This window comes from Erpetoichthys calabaricus, chromosome 17 (assembly GCF_900747795.2).
Source record: "Erpetoichthys calabaricus chromosome 17, fErpCal1.3, whole genome shotgun sequence".
NCBI lineage: Eukaryota > Metazoa > Chordata > Cladistia > Polypteriformes > Polypteridae > Erpetoichthys > Erpetoichthys calabaricus.
In genome coordinates, this window is record NC_041410.2 from 94575071 (window position 1) to 94588327 (window position 13257).

The 13257-nt window shown below is 42.7% G+C and overlaps 1 protein-coding gene across 4 annotated transcripts in view; it reads left to right on the forward strand.

Moving 5' to 3' along the window:
• The window catches only part of LOC114668202 (dedicator of cytokinesis protein 7-like), a 97526-nt gene that overhangs the window by 69470 nt on the left and 14799 nt on the right, over positions 1–13257 (forward strand). For 3 of the 4 annotated variants that reach the window (XM_028823864.2, XM_028823861.2, XM_028823862.2), the window contains 8 exons: positions 3570–3704; positions 4394–4546; positions 4998–5156; positions 6234–6334; positions 8212–8404; positions 8538–8681; positions 9803–9934; positions 12342–12356. In XM_028823864.2, coding sequence (XP_028679697.2) covers positions 3570–3704; positions 4394–4546; positions 4998–5156; positions 6234–6334; positions 8212–8404; positions 8538–8681; positions 9803–9934; positions 12342–12356 — 1032 coding nt within the window. The remainder of the gene's footprint in view (positions 1–3569; positions 3705–4393; positions 4547–4997; positions 5157–6233; positions 6335–8211; positions 8405–8537; positions 8682–9802; positions 9935–12341; positions 12357–13257) is intronic. The other variant, XM_051920572.1, reaches the window with a different exon arrangement.

A 13257-nucleotide genomic window follows, 5' to 3' on the forward strand; every position in this document is an offset into this window, starting at 1 on the left:
TAGGGTCCCCGGCCCCACCACATAAATCATCTCAATGGTCAGTAAAAGTCTCCCCAGTCATTTCCAATAAATAAATTGCACTTCTCCCAGTTCTGTGTAACCTGTGATCAGGAACTCAAAGCCAATGTACAGAAATTCTGCTGTGAGACAGATGTGAGTAACAAAGAGTGAGTTACCAAGGTAGGTAGATGGATTGATTGATCCCATTGGATAAACCCAGTAGGGCGGCCCTCAAGGTACAAATATCAATCCCTCTGCAATAGTTTCTGACATGCCGTCTGTGCAGAAGTATCAATTAATTAAGTGGCCCATCCAGTCAGTCAGTCACTCCTCCCTCTACATTGGCCATAAAAGAGGGGTGTGCCTTCAGGGGGCTACCAGCTGAACCATCTTTATGCATACCATGTTAAGTCAACTTTTTTATTTTTTAACAATCCTGGCATCTGCTAGTGACTGGGCTGAGCATGTGGAAAAATGAAAAAAAAAACTGAAATGAAAACGTGCCAGCCTGTATTTGTAATTGTACAGAGCTGTAAAATGGCATCACCCACAGAGCAGACAATTCTACACAATTTTGGAAATATTTTTCTTTAAAACTGAAATGGGGAGCCAAGTTCTTTCCCTTTTCCTGCTCTAATGTGCTGTCCAGAGCTGTTGGCCTCTTCTTTAACTGTTGATGTCTGATAGCCATGGGAGGACCAACACGGGTCCAGTTTTTCTTGAATATATTCCTGTGTAATATCAGAGCTTAAAAGTCAAAGGGATATCTACTTTGGAGTATCTGCAGATGGTCTTCAGCTTAATGTGATGTAAACTTGAATAGCCAGTCCAACTCCAGCATATCATAACCGGTATCCAAGAGAAGATACTGTAGCATCAAAGCCAGATCTGCCAGGCTGCAGGAGAGTTTTTCCCCCCAAGCTGTTAGACTCCTTAACACCATGCTGCCCCGGGATCTTCCACACGGCCTCAACCACTTCTAAAAACAGAACTTTTATTTATGTGAGCCACTGTCCTGCAAAGACAAGTGTGCAGGTAGAAAAGAACTGAAAATCTCCTACTGACCTTTAAGTATTTTGACACTCTTGATATCCTTCTGCTGTGAAACATTCTGACCTGTCATTGTTTACACACGTCTTAAACAACAATTATCATACACTGATCATTTCTGTATTATCTATATCTATTTATTTATTATGTTACATATCTTACACATCAATATATTTCTTTCTCTTGCCTTTGCACAATGTCTTGTCTTGTTTGTGTTTTGTTTTTAAATTTTAATTCTATTTTTAATTTATTATTTGCACGTTATGTTGTTACACTGTGGACACTGAGCTTCGCAATTTCATCTCTGTATACTTGTATATGGTTGAGATGACAATAAAGTTCACTTTAACTTTGATACTCTGGCTTCAGTTTATTGTCATGAGGATGGAGCACAATCAAATTCTTAGATCTTCAACTCTGGGGCACTCATCTAGGCATAATACAAGTCCAAGTTCTTATAGTCAAAGCTCTGTATCCTCCCCTAGGGTTTTAATCCTTAATGGGTCTGGTTTCTTAAAGCCACACATATGTCTTGGAGCAATGGTTCTCAAAGTATTGTGGATCTAGGACCTCTTGTCAAAGTCAGAGATGTGGAAGCCCACCTATGGCCAGCAGCCATGTATTATTGTAAATTCCTCGTTACAGTTATCAAGTTCTTTTTACTACAGGGTACTTTTGTAGTGTTGTATTGCTACTAAAATTTTTACTTTGATATCAATGCTAGATTTTGGATTTCAGTATTAGTTGTGAAGTAAGTAACTGATAACTCCAAACCCAAACCCAATTGCTGTTCTCCCTAGTGCTGCAGGCCATCGTGCCACATGAAGCATTGCTTCTTTCCTGAAGCCATTAAGTCCCAGTCAGATTGAAACAACAAGGGGCAGGGGACCCCATGAAGTCCCAATCAAACTGAAGCAAGGGCAGGAGGTCCCCATTGAAGTCCCAATCATGCCAAGGGAAGACAAATTGAAAGGATGTTTACTTGTGGTAGTGAAAATCCCGAAATGCCTGTACTGTACCTTTTTAAAATTTGCATTTCTCGGTACTTTTCAAGTATACCACCCAACCCTATACCCTTATGAGAAATATTGTAAAGGCCCAAGGGGCTCAGAAGAACAGTTGGCACACAAGCTAAAATATAGTGAGTTAGTAGGCCAAAATGTGGGACATTTATTGGAAATCAGTACTATGCCCGCTGTTATGTCTTTGGAAGGTACCCTAAGGAAGACAACAAAAACCCAGCAGAAAAGGAGCTCTGCCAGATTCGTTCTGCTCCTTGGGCTCTTTGTCTCATACTGCTAATCTGTGGGCTACATCCTTTTTGTAGGCTTTACCCACAGGTCTCTGCCGCTCGCCTGGTGTCTTCTCTCAGGTCTGGGTGGCATACACTTGTCCCTATTCAATCTTTTGCCTAGCAGGTGCTGGACCCTGCCCATGTTGGAGGAAAGGCCACATTACAATAATAACATTCAAGCCATACTGGTTTTATATTTCAAAATCCCATTTTCTAGCTGGTGATTCATAATAAAACCTTCAAAGTGGATTTAAGAGATTGCTATTGCCAGGGGTGAATAAAAAAAAAAAGGAGATGGAGTTAGGTTGGATTGGAGAGTAAGACTGCAAGTTTGAGTAAAAGAGATGAAACAGGACTGGATTGGAAATGAGTCGAGTAGAAGCAAAAGATGTTAACAGTTGTAAGAAAGTCATGCAGGGGCTCCATGGTTCGTGACTCGGTGCTATTTCGTGTGCCCTTATCAGCAAAGAAGGTTCTTTTAAGAAATATGACTTAGGTCAGCCCACAGACCTCCTGACACATGTTCACTTACCACACTTTGAGAACCACTGTCTTAGAGAGTTATTTGGATTTCAGTTCTGATAGTCGGTCAGAGAGCTTTGGATTGCCAGTGTGTGCCAAGCCCGTTTCTGTCCTTGACTGAAACATAACTGAAGAACAGGAATTGTGTACATTAGTGTAACATTAATGGACATGAGTACTCATTAAGCAAAGAGAGTCACACAACACAATGGCAGCCTACTTTGCATTGAACCAAGTGGCAGGGACATCACTGAGAGCACATCCACTCTGTGCTCGTTTCCTTCTGAACTGAATTTTTACAGACTCTCTCCTCTGGTACAGTGGAGTTAATATTACATTTTCATATCTTGTGGTCAAAAAAGTATTGGGGTGGGATTCATGCTCACTCTGTAAAGGAAAACAGAGGATGAACTATCTGCAGTAAAAGGTGGTATGCTCACTTTGAGAGCCGTCATGCAGAGTTAAAGATCTGAGTAAACGTGTAATGCTCCCACTACTGTCTGGTTTTTCTTGAAGGCTCCCACACTTCATTTTTAGGAAAACGACTTGAAGTCCGACACAAGCAGTGTATTGAAGTGCTTCAAGATGAGGACATGTGCAGAGGGCAGAAAGCGCCGCCTTTCTTGGTGACACCTCTATGACTGAATGTGAGGACGAGTTTTTCCCCGCTGACATTTGTTCTGTTTTTTTTTCTTCTCCCTAGACGGTGATGCTGTCTGAGACCAAGGACAGCATACTGGGAGGCGTCCTGAGGGTGTTGCTGCACAGTCTGGCCTGTAACCAGAGCGCCCTCTTTCTGCAGCACTGCTTTGCTACTCAGCGGGCTCTTGTGTTTAAGGTAACAAGTGCCAGCCTCTCTAAAACTCTTATATTTCAGCCAGGATCGCCTGCCTGGCTGGGTTTCACTTTCATGTTTTGTTTGTTTTTGTTCATTCCCGATTCTTTGATTTATGTTAATGTTACTTGCTGTTGCTGATGTGTGTTATTCCTTGATTTTCTCTATGTATGTAAGATGCTTGTGTTTATGTTCCATGTGTTTTGTAGGTGGTCTTTCCAAGGGGCGGGGCCACCTGCTAGTCACTGCCAAGAACTGCCCTTCACCCTGTAAATCCGAAGGGTCTCCCACAGTTCCTGGCAGTTCATTTCAAATGCGCTAGGGAGTTGATGAGTGTTCTACTGTGTTTTTTTTTATTATTATTTTTTTTCAGGATTTTTGACCATTTCTTTGCTGTTTTCTGACCATTCTTTGGATTCTGTCTTGGTTGCTTTTGGAATTGCCTTTTGCTGGCTTTGTATTTCTTTGTTGATCTTTCAGAGCTTCACACTGTAACAGAGCTTTTGGTATAGTCATTAGATTCTTCATTGTCCTGATTTACTCTCTCCTTCATTTCCTAATTGAGTTGTTCCACTTCTTGGTCATTTTTCCAACTGGCCAGTTTTCAGCTTCAGGTATAACACCTTCTCACAACTCACTGTAATATGACGACACTGCAGCTTGACTTTTCTCTTCATTTTTTTTCTCCATAGTATCCAGAGATGCTGTTTGAAGAAGACACAGAGCTGTGTGCCGACCTGTGCCTGCGGCTCCTGCGCCACTGTAGTAGCAGTGTGGGGTCAGTCCGAGGCCATGCCAGTGCCTCCCTGTACCTGCTGATGAGGCAGAACTTTGAGATTGGCAATGTAAGGAAAGCTTCGTAACGCAGTTAGGAGACCAAAAACAAGACTTGGCATCAACAACAAAAATCAAGACAGTTACATTAATTGCTCATTTTTGTTTAAAATATAAAACCACATGATTTAAATTCTATATATGTACAAACCCTTAGAAATTCAAAATACACACAGAATTGTATGCATACAACAGAGGGCCTCCGACAACGTAAAGACCCCGTCCAGACTCTGGACGAATATGAAAGTGGTCAACAATAAGGGGCAGGTGGCACAAGGACATCACAAAAAAGGCTGAAAAAGGTGGAGTGAGAGACAAGGCATGAGTGAGACCAAGACGTGACACTTGGACCACATCTGAGTGTGGTTTTATAAAGTGCATAACAATTAAAATGCATTGCAGCAGTTGCCCGCTTGCCATCCATCCCATCCCAATCCCCTCTGTTTTTTCTCTCTTCCACAGAACTTTGCTCGGGTTAAAATGCAGGTGACCATGTCACTTTCCTCTTTGGTGGGTACATCACAGAACTTCAACGAGGAGTACCTGCGGCGTTCTCTCAAGACCATCCTGACATACGCTGAGGAGGATCTGGACCTACGAGACTCTACCTTCCCAGAGCAGGTATGTTTTCTTGCTTCAGTTTAACTGCATTTTTCATCAGCTCCCCTCCTATGGACCCACACTGCATGTTACCTAGAAAGTGTCTCCACACACCTTTGTGAAAGGTAGGTCGGAATTTTACCACATGAGCCATATGGCCGGGCCTGGATTAAGACACCCAGTGTCTCTCCCCAACAGTTTCAACTGCTGCCTCTTCCATCACAGATTACAGTAGATGCAGTCTCTAAACTGAACTAGCAAATAACACACCTCATCACTGGCATGACTTATGCCGTACCCCACACCTGATACACCCCAACAATGTAAGGGGAATGCCTGAAGATCTGTCTGATGCCAGGCCTGCATGTCTTGAATCCTTGTAGTTTCTTTAATATCAAGTTGGATCACAGAGCATTCCTGAAGTTTGACAATTGTTGAGTTTCTCATCCATAAAATTTGGGTTTGTGCCAAGCCTGCATGTGGCACATGGCTGAAGCTGGTTTAGTACCAAGTCTGCTGTCCGTAACACAGTTTTGGTATGAATTGTATTCCTAAAGCTGGTCTTTACCCAGGTCATACTTTAAGCTTCTTCAGTCCAGTTCTGCCCAGCCTGCTGCCACTCACCTGTCCAGTTCTGTCCAACCTGTCTGTCACCTGCCCTTTATTATACCTTCTTGTAAACCAAGTAATGGGCACTCGGTGATTTATAACACCATAAAATATTTTTAAATTAATTTTGTTGGGGAATTTCAACAATTTTAAGATTCAGGCTTTCCAGGAGGTCAACAGGTGTTAATTATGTGGCCCCAAACGTCCAGAGACCCTCATGTATTTTGCACCTTGAATATAATATTCATCATAGGGATTCAGGTATAATAGAAAGTGAAGAGATTAAAGGGACTGCACAACGATGATAACATGAATGACACATTTTCCTATAACAGCTAAGGGAACATCAATCGCCAAACCCCCCCCTATAGTTCCTGCCATCTTGTGCTGTGGCCAATATAGACCACCGGCCTATATCCACTGGGCAGAGCATTCCCAACCGTTTATCATGAACAGCTTAACTGGGATCTCTTCTGCTTTTCCTTTCAGGTTCAGGATTTGGTCTTCAACTTGCACATGATCCTGACGGATACGGTCAAAATGAAGGAGCACCAGGAGGACCCCGAGATGCTGATTGACCTGATGTACAGGTGAGACATCTCCTGGTTACTCTTTATAATAACTTACATTACTTTTATTAATTAACTTATACAAACCTTTACAATGCATGACTGGTTTAAACATCACATTATGTTCAGTGAAAAGTTCTACAACTACTGAATAAATGATTTATAATGGTGTGGTGTGAAGAAGCATTATATAATATTATCATTCCCAAATATGTATTAGGATTCATTGCCATTTAAAACCGAGTGTCTACAAACTAACAGCCTGTTAAGCTTTGTTACATTTGGTGATGACTTGTTAATCAAGCTTGTTATAAAGCCTTGTCTGTTTCTTTACTTCTCGTACCTTGACTGTTTGTAAATGGAAGAAGAATCCTGTAAGTGAGTGCAGGCTATCAACGGCCACTTGCCTGCAGAGTCGAGCTGCTCATATGCATTTGCCTGCTCTGGTCCCCACGACTGGTGGCACTTACTGAGTGACGTATCTATACACTAAAGATGCAGTTTAGCTGTACACCCGCCGTGGCCCTGTGCTGATCGTCTAAGCTGACCGCGAGCTAACACCAAACCAAGTTTGTGTGGGTACAGTGCCACTTGGAGAACTGGCCAGCATTATACATGTAGAGTTGGGCCATGAAAATATCCACTTATACAATGGGCAAGAGCAGAAGATCACCCGCAACTCTGAAACTTGTTTGGCAGTTTGTATGGCTTTGATGTTCTTTCTCTCTGACGCAGAGAATTAAACCTGTTTAGGCTGAGCAGAGGAGACTGTGTGGGGACCTTTTCCAATTCCTTAAAATCATCAAAGGCATTGGATAACGTAGATCAGCAGAATTCTTTTAACTTAATTGTAAATTGCATAGTCAAGGATAACAGTGGAAATTATGGGGAAGGGCATTTAGGACTGCTGGCAGGAGACACTTCTTTACTGCCTCCAGCAGGGGGTGCTCGCTCCTTGTGATTGTGTTCTTTATTGAAATGCAGGACATACCTGAACCTGTTTCTATACCCTTTAAGTAACCATGACAGGTGCACAAAAAAATTGTGTGTTGTGTGTATATATATATATATATATATATATATGTATAATGGTTGAAATAATTTACTGTCAAATAATGCAAAGAGTATGCAACACGTGTTTCCCCCTAATTCTGGGCTCATCAGGCGTACACACTCACTGCACCCCCCCTCTTGGGGAATCGAACTTCGGACGTCAGCATGTTGCACCACGGCGTGTGGTTCGTTCATTTGACAGCATATAGATTGGGGTAATTACATTCATGGCATTCGTAGTCTGAATCACAATCTGATTGTATGGGTGGTTAGGGGTGCAGTGAGTGTGTACGCCTGATGAGCCCAGAATTAGGGCGAAACACATGTTGCGTACTCTTTGTATTATTTGACAGCAAACTATTTCTACCATTCTTTGATCTGCTTCTCGCACCTGAAAGAGGGCACCGTGGTGGATGTTAGCCAACTTGCTGACCAACCACAAGCGTTACCTGGTAGGTAACCATCCATACAATCTCATTGTGGTTCAGACTACGAATGCCATGAATATATATATAGATATAATTAGACAATTAGCCTAAAGAAATGTCTCAAATGAGCAAGTGTCCTTGTTTTGCGTCTTTGTTTCATAAAGTCTCTTGAAGTGGCCATTTTGAAAGTGCCATACAGGATGAAGTTTGTTTGAATGTTAAGAATGACCTCCTCAACTGTTGGCACTGACACTTTTCCCTTTAAATCTATGAGCCCCAACCCTCTTGTGTTTGGTTTCCAACCAGGGTGCCTTTGTTTGTTCCAGTATGTGTGTCACCATCAATGCTTTGCTATTCATTCCTAGGATGGGGGGCACATATTTTAAATGGTCCTCTCACAACATGTACTTTATGCAGGATTGCCAAAGGCTACCAGAGCTCCCCAGACCTCCGACTGACATGGCTGCATAACATGGCAGGGAAGCATTCAGACCGGGGAAACCATGCAGAAGCAGCACAGTGCCTGGTGCACTCGGCAGCCCTTGTGGCCGAGTACCTCAACATGCTGGAGGACTGTCGCTATCTGCCGGTGGGCTGTGTAACCTTCCAGGTAAAACCCAGCAGCATCTCCAGTATACTCCTGGAATATTCCAAAGACCCCTACAGGCTAAATTAGAAGTGTGGCTCACGTGAGGGCGCTTCTTGCTGTCCTTCATTCTCTCTTTCTTTGTTATGTAACACAGAGTATCTCTTCAAACGTCTTGGAAGAATCTGCGGTCTCTGATGACATTCTTTCACCAGATGAGGAGGGGATCTGTGCTGGGAAATATTTCACAGAGTCCGGGCTTATTGGGCTTTTGGAGCAGGCAGCAGCTTCCTTCACTATGGTGAGTGTACACTGCAGGGTTATCGGTGGGTGAGGGAACAGATGAGGGAGATTGTACCGGCATTAAGTACCAAACCATACTGGATGACCATCAAAGCAGAAACTGTGGAGAGAATAAATCGAATAAAGCAGGAATAACGCAAAGGGAGAATAATATTCTAAAGGAAGTCCAACTAGGATTGGTAAATGGACCAGTGATGACAGGTCTGGGTTGAGAAAGATCATTGGATAAAAGCATGAAACACTGGGATAGAAGAATGAATCAGTCAAACGGGAACTGGTTAGGAGAACAAAACAGTGGGAGTGGCTCTGGAGAAGATGAATGGGGTACTGAAGACAGGACAGTATGGGATGGGGCAAAAATATGGACCTATGGTAGTGGGGTTAGATAAAGCGATGGTTGGAGCACTAGGGATAGGACAGGAAGGGGAGGCAGCAAAGGTATGGACCTATGGTAGTGGGGTCAGGTAAAGCGATGGATAAATGGGAAAGATACTAGTGTGAAGAAATAAAATTGTGCTAGTGAGGTTGGTAGAGGAGAACCAAGCAGTGAAAGAGTTTACCCACCACTGGGAAACATGAATGGAGCAATGACAGTAGAACTAAGTTAAGGACTTGTACCAGTGGGAATGGGACTTGGTTAAAGAACTGTTTCAATGAAAATAAACTAACTAAAGATAAACCAAGAACCAGGGAAGCAACCTAGGTATTAATCATGGAACGTTAAAATGCTTAAACGAGAAGCACAAATAAAGCACTAGGAGACCCACTCTTAGAGCGGGGAGCTGAAGCAATGCCACGTCAAAGAGATGCAGCAACTGCCAGTCTTAAATCTCCCTCCGGTGACTGCACTTGTGATTGCCACAACACCTGTGGGAAATGGACTGGAGGTCCCACTCCCTTAGTAATTAAAATAAACCAGCAATACCATGAATCTGCAAGTCAGCAAAGCTTAAAAAAAAAGGACAAATAGTGGGGTTAGGGGTGGGGCCAACATCCAAAAATGCATTATTATTATAATTAAACTTGCCCCACTCCCTTGTCTCTTTTCAAATGCTCTGAAGTTTGTACAGTTCAATCAAACTCCCATTGCCCCCCATACTTTCCTCTACCTGTTTGCAGGGGTCCATGTACGAGGCCGTCAACGAGGTCTACAAGCTGTTGATTCCCATTCACGAGGCCAACCGGGACTTCAAGAAGCTGAGCGTGTTGCACGGCAAGCTGCAGGATGCCTTCAACAAAATCAATAACCAGGTAATAAGTGCGCTGCGGCCCCACAGGCTGATACTTCATACATGATGGGGTCTTCAGTCATTATGGTGGGCTGATAGACTGATCAGTGGATTTGGATTTATAAATGCTATTTTGTGAACCATTAAACAATACACATGAATTATGGCCAAAAATGCACTTAAATTTTTTTTCTCAACTTTTTACCCATCCCTTTAAAAATAAAGCAAAGAAATGCATTGGTTTATTTATAAAGTTCAGATTGTGAATCTGTATAAACAGTCTGTCTTCTTGCAGTATGTCTTTCCTAATTGTGCTTTGTATTTTCAGAACAGATTCAATGAGAACAAGGGTTCAGTTTTTTTCACGTCATGTTGCTGTACCACAAATCAATGGCCTCTTTAGAACTTCAAAATATCTTGCTTTGAAAGCTCCCCAGCAAGCAAACCCCCCCCCCCCCCCCATATCAAAGTGGCAATTGTCAGACCCCTTTTAGCAGGGACACTTGTGATAAATTGGCAATCGGCTTCCTAGATTTTAGCTGCATCTGTAGTTACGATGAAGCTATTTTAATGTTCAACTCATGTTTCATGTGGGGTCTCCATTATTTTGTCTACCCCAACATGCACACTTTAGATCTGAAAATGGCGGAAAATGTATAGTGATGCATCATACCAAGGGTTCTCAACCTTTTCTTACTGAGAGTGCCTCTCTGTTTATCAGTATTCTGAGTGGGCTGCCCAATAGAAATCCTCAGTAAGTTTCCTTTAAAAGTTCACAGAATGTTTGGCTTACCCATAAAACGGAACATGCAGTCGATTCAGAAACTCTTTAGATCCCCTCTCTTTCAGCACCCTGTATTGTGTTGTACATTTACTTTTAAATGCATAAATTTGCTGTTTTTGCCCATCAATCTATACTTAATAACCTGCAGTGAGTAAGTGAAAACATGTCTTCAGAAAAGCTTGCAAATTTATTAAAAAATCAAAAACTCAAATCTCCCATTTTTATTATTATTATTAAGCTCCTTTGCTGTGGCATTCCACATTGTGCTTAGGTGGTCCCATTTGCTTCAGTTCTCCTCGAGATGTGATTAGAACTTGGAGTCTTCATATGGCCAACTGATTTGATTGGACATCATTTAGAAAGGCATACGTGTACCTGAGTATAGCAAGGTGCCAGTGGTCACTCTGGCAAGAGTTTCACAAGTCCTCTACTGAAGTGACAGAACCCGTCAGAAGGACAACCATCTCAGCAGCACTCCTTCAATCAGCCATATTTGGTGGACTGGTAGGTGGAAGCCACTCTTGAGTAAAAGGCACATGACAGTTGAAAGGACTCCGAGATCTTGATGAAAAATACTCAAGTGTATGTCACTTGAGACTGGGGTGACTGTCCAGTGTCCTGAAGCATACAGCCAAGATAACCCTGGAGTGGCTTCAGGGCAAGTCTCTGAGTGGTTCAGAATTAAATCTCCATAGAACATGTGTGGAGAGACCTGAAGATGGCAGGTCCCATTCACTCTAACAGAACTTGAGAGGATCTGCCAGGAAGACTTAAAGTTAGAATTACTGACAAATGGGCTTCTAAGGGTCTAAATACTTTTATGAATGAGAGATTTCTGAATCTTTCTGAAAACATGTCCTCACTTTGTCATTATGGGTTAGGGTTAAGGTGTAGATTGATGGGCAAAAATGGCAAATGTATCCAATTAAAATAAAAAAACCCCCACAATGAAGAAAGGACATGCAGTGCAACACCAGCCTTAGCTGTACATCAGGCCGCAGGGTTAGGAATTGATGCAGAAATCCAAGGAATTCCAAATGGGGCATAAACTTTTTCTTTGAATGTTTTTGGTGCACACGACCTGCAGATTTCTTTAATATGTTTCAAAAACTGGTTAATGCTGGCACCTCACAGCTTGTAGGACTCGGGTTTTATTATTGGGTTGGGCCTTTTTTTTTTATTTTGGTGGGTGTTTCGTTTTCCATTTTTGGTATTCTGGTACTCTGCTGTGTGATTGATTTGAGATGCATGCACGGACTGCTGTGTGAAAAAAGGTGGGATTCTTTCTTACCTCTGATGCTGTAAAGGGATAAGTGGGGTCCATAAAATGGCCCAATTACTTAATGTTCCTCTGGTCCACTCCCACCATAAAACACACTACTGGCTGTGGCTGATCGTCTTTGTTTCATTTTGTAAGCCTGATTCTAAGCTGACTAATTCTGCCTCTTCCACTGAAGATTGCTAACAAGTCTAAAAAATGCCACTTATCCAGAAGGCCTCCTTCTCATCTCGGTTTAATTTCTGGATGTGTCTCAGATGAGTCTCGAAACTCAATACCTCTTCTAAATGTCTTTCTCTCTCTTTTTTTTTTTTTTTTTTCTTTCTTTCCTCTGGTCTTTTTTCCCCAACCCTTATCCGTTCGCAGAGCTCAGGCTGGGAGGTAGGCGCCCCGATGTTTGACTTTGTTGCCTTGTCTTGTCTCCTGCTCTTCTTCCCTGCTGCCAACTGCCTGCATGTGCTGCTGTTGCTGCTTCCTCACAGGGATCTCATTCTTGACTTGCTCAGTTTTTTATTCTCAGTCAATCACGTTCACTCGCTTGCATGAGCCCGCCCGCCTTCCTTCTGCTGTGTTGTGTTCAGCTGGATTGCCTGCCCGCTTGCCTGCCTTTTTAAAATTTCTTTTACCTCTTAACTTTAAAGTTGCATTCAAGTTTGTCTGGGATGCTGTCTCACCAGAGGTAAGGATGAGGTGAGGGCTGACAGCTGGGCTTAAGATATTTAAAATAGAAAGAGCAGAGGAGTTGAAAAAATATCATGCAAATATTAGGCAAGAAGGCACAATTGTATTTATTAAAGTATTAAAGAAAGGAACTTATTAATAATTCACACAAAGGGAGACAGTCTGAGGACTTCATGAGGGAAGGTACAGAAAACAGTGAGACTAATGTTGGGGCTTCACATTGATGGGGCGAGTCAATGCTGGGCATCACCAGAAAAGTGGTGGACCTAATATAGGAGCTCTCCCACTTCCAAAAGAGAGGGGCACATACTGGGGTCCCTGGATACTCTGGGGGGGAGATAAAGAAAGGATAAATACTCCTGGAGTCTCTCTCCACCCAAAGAAGTAGAACTAGTGCTGGAGCTCTCCTCCTCCTGAGATGGTAGGGCTAGCTCTGTGTCTCCCTTCCACTCCCCCTCAGAATGGGTGGGGCTAGCACTGGGGCTCTCTTCCCACCCAGATGGGGCAGTTTTAGTAAGCATGAATCACTTCATCCTGCCTTTGGTTATTTGTTCTCTTTTTGGAAACTTCATCCTTTATCTGTTCCTCATCCCTCACCCTT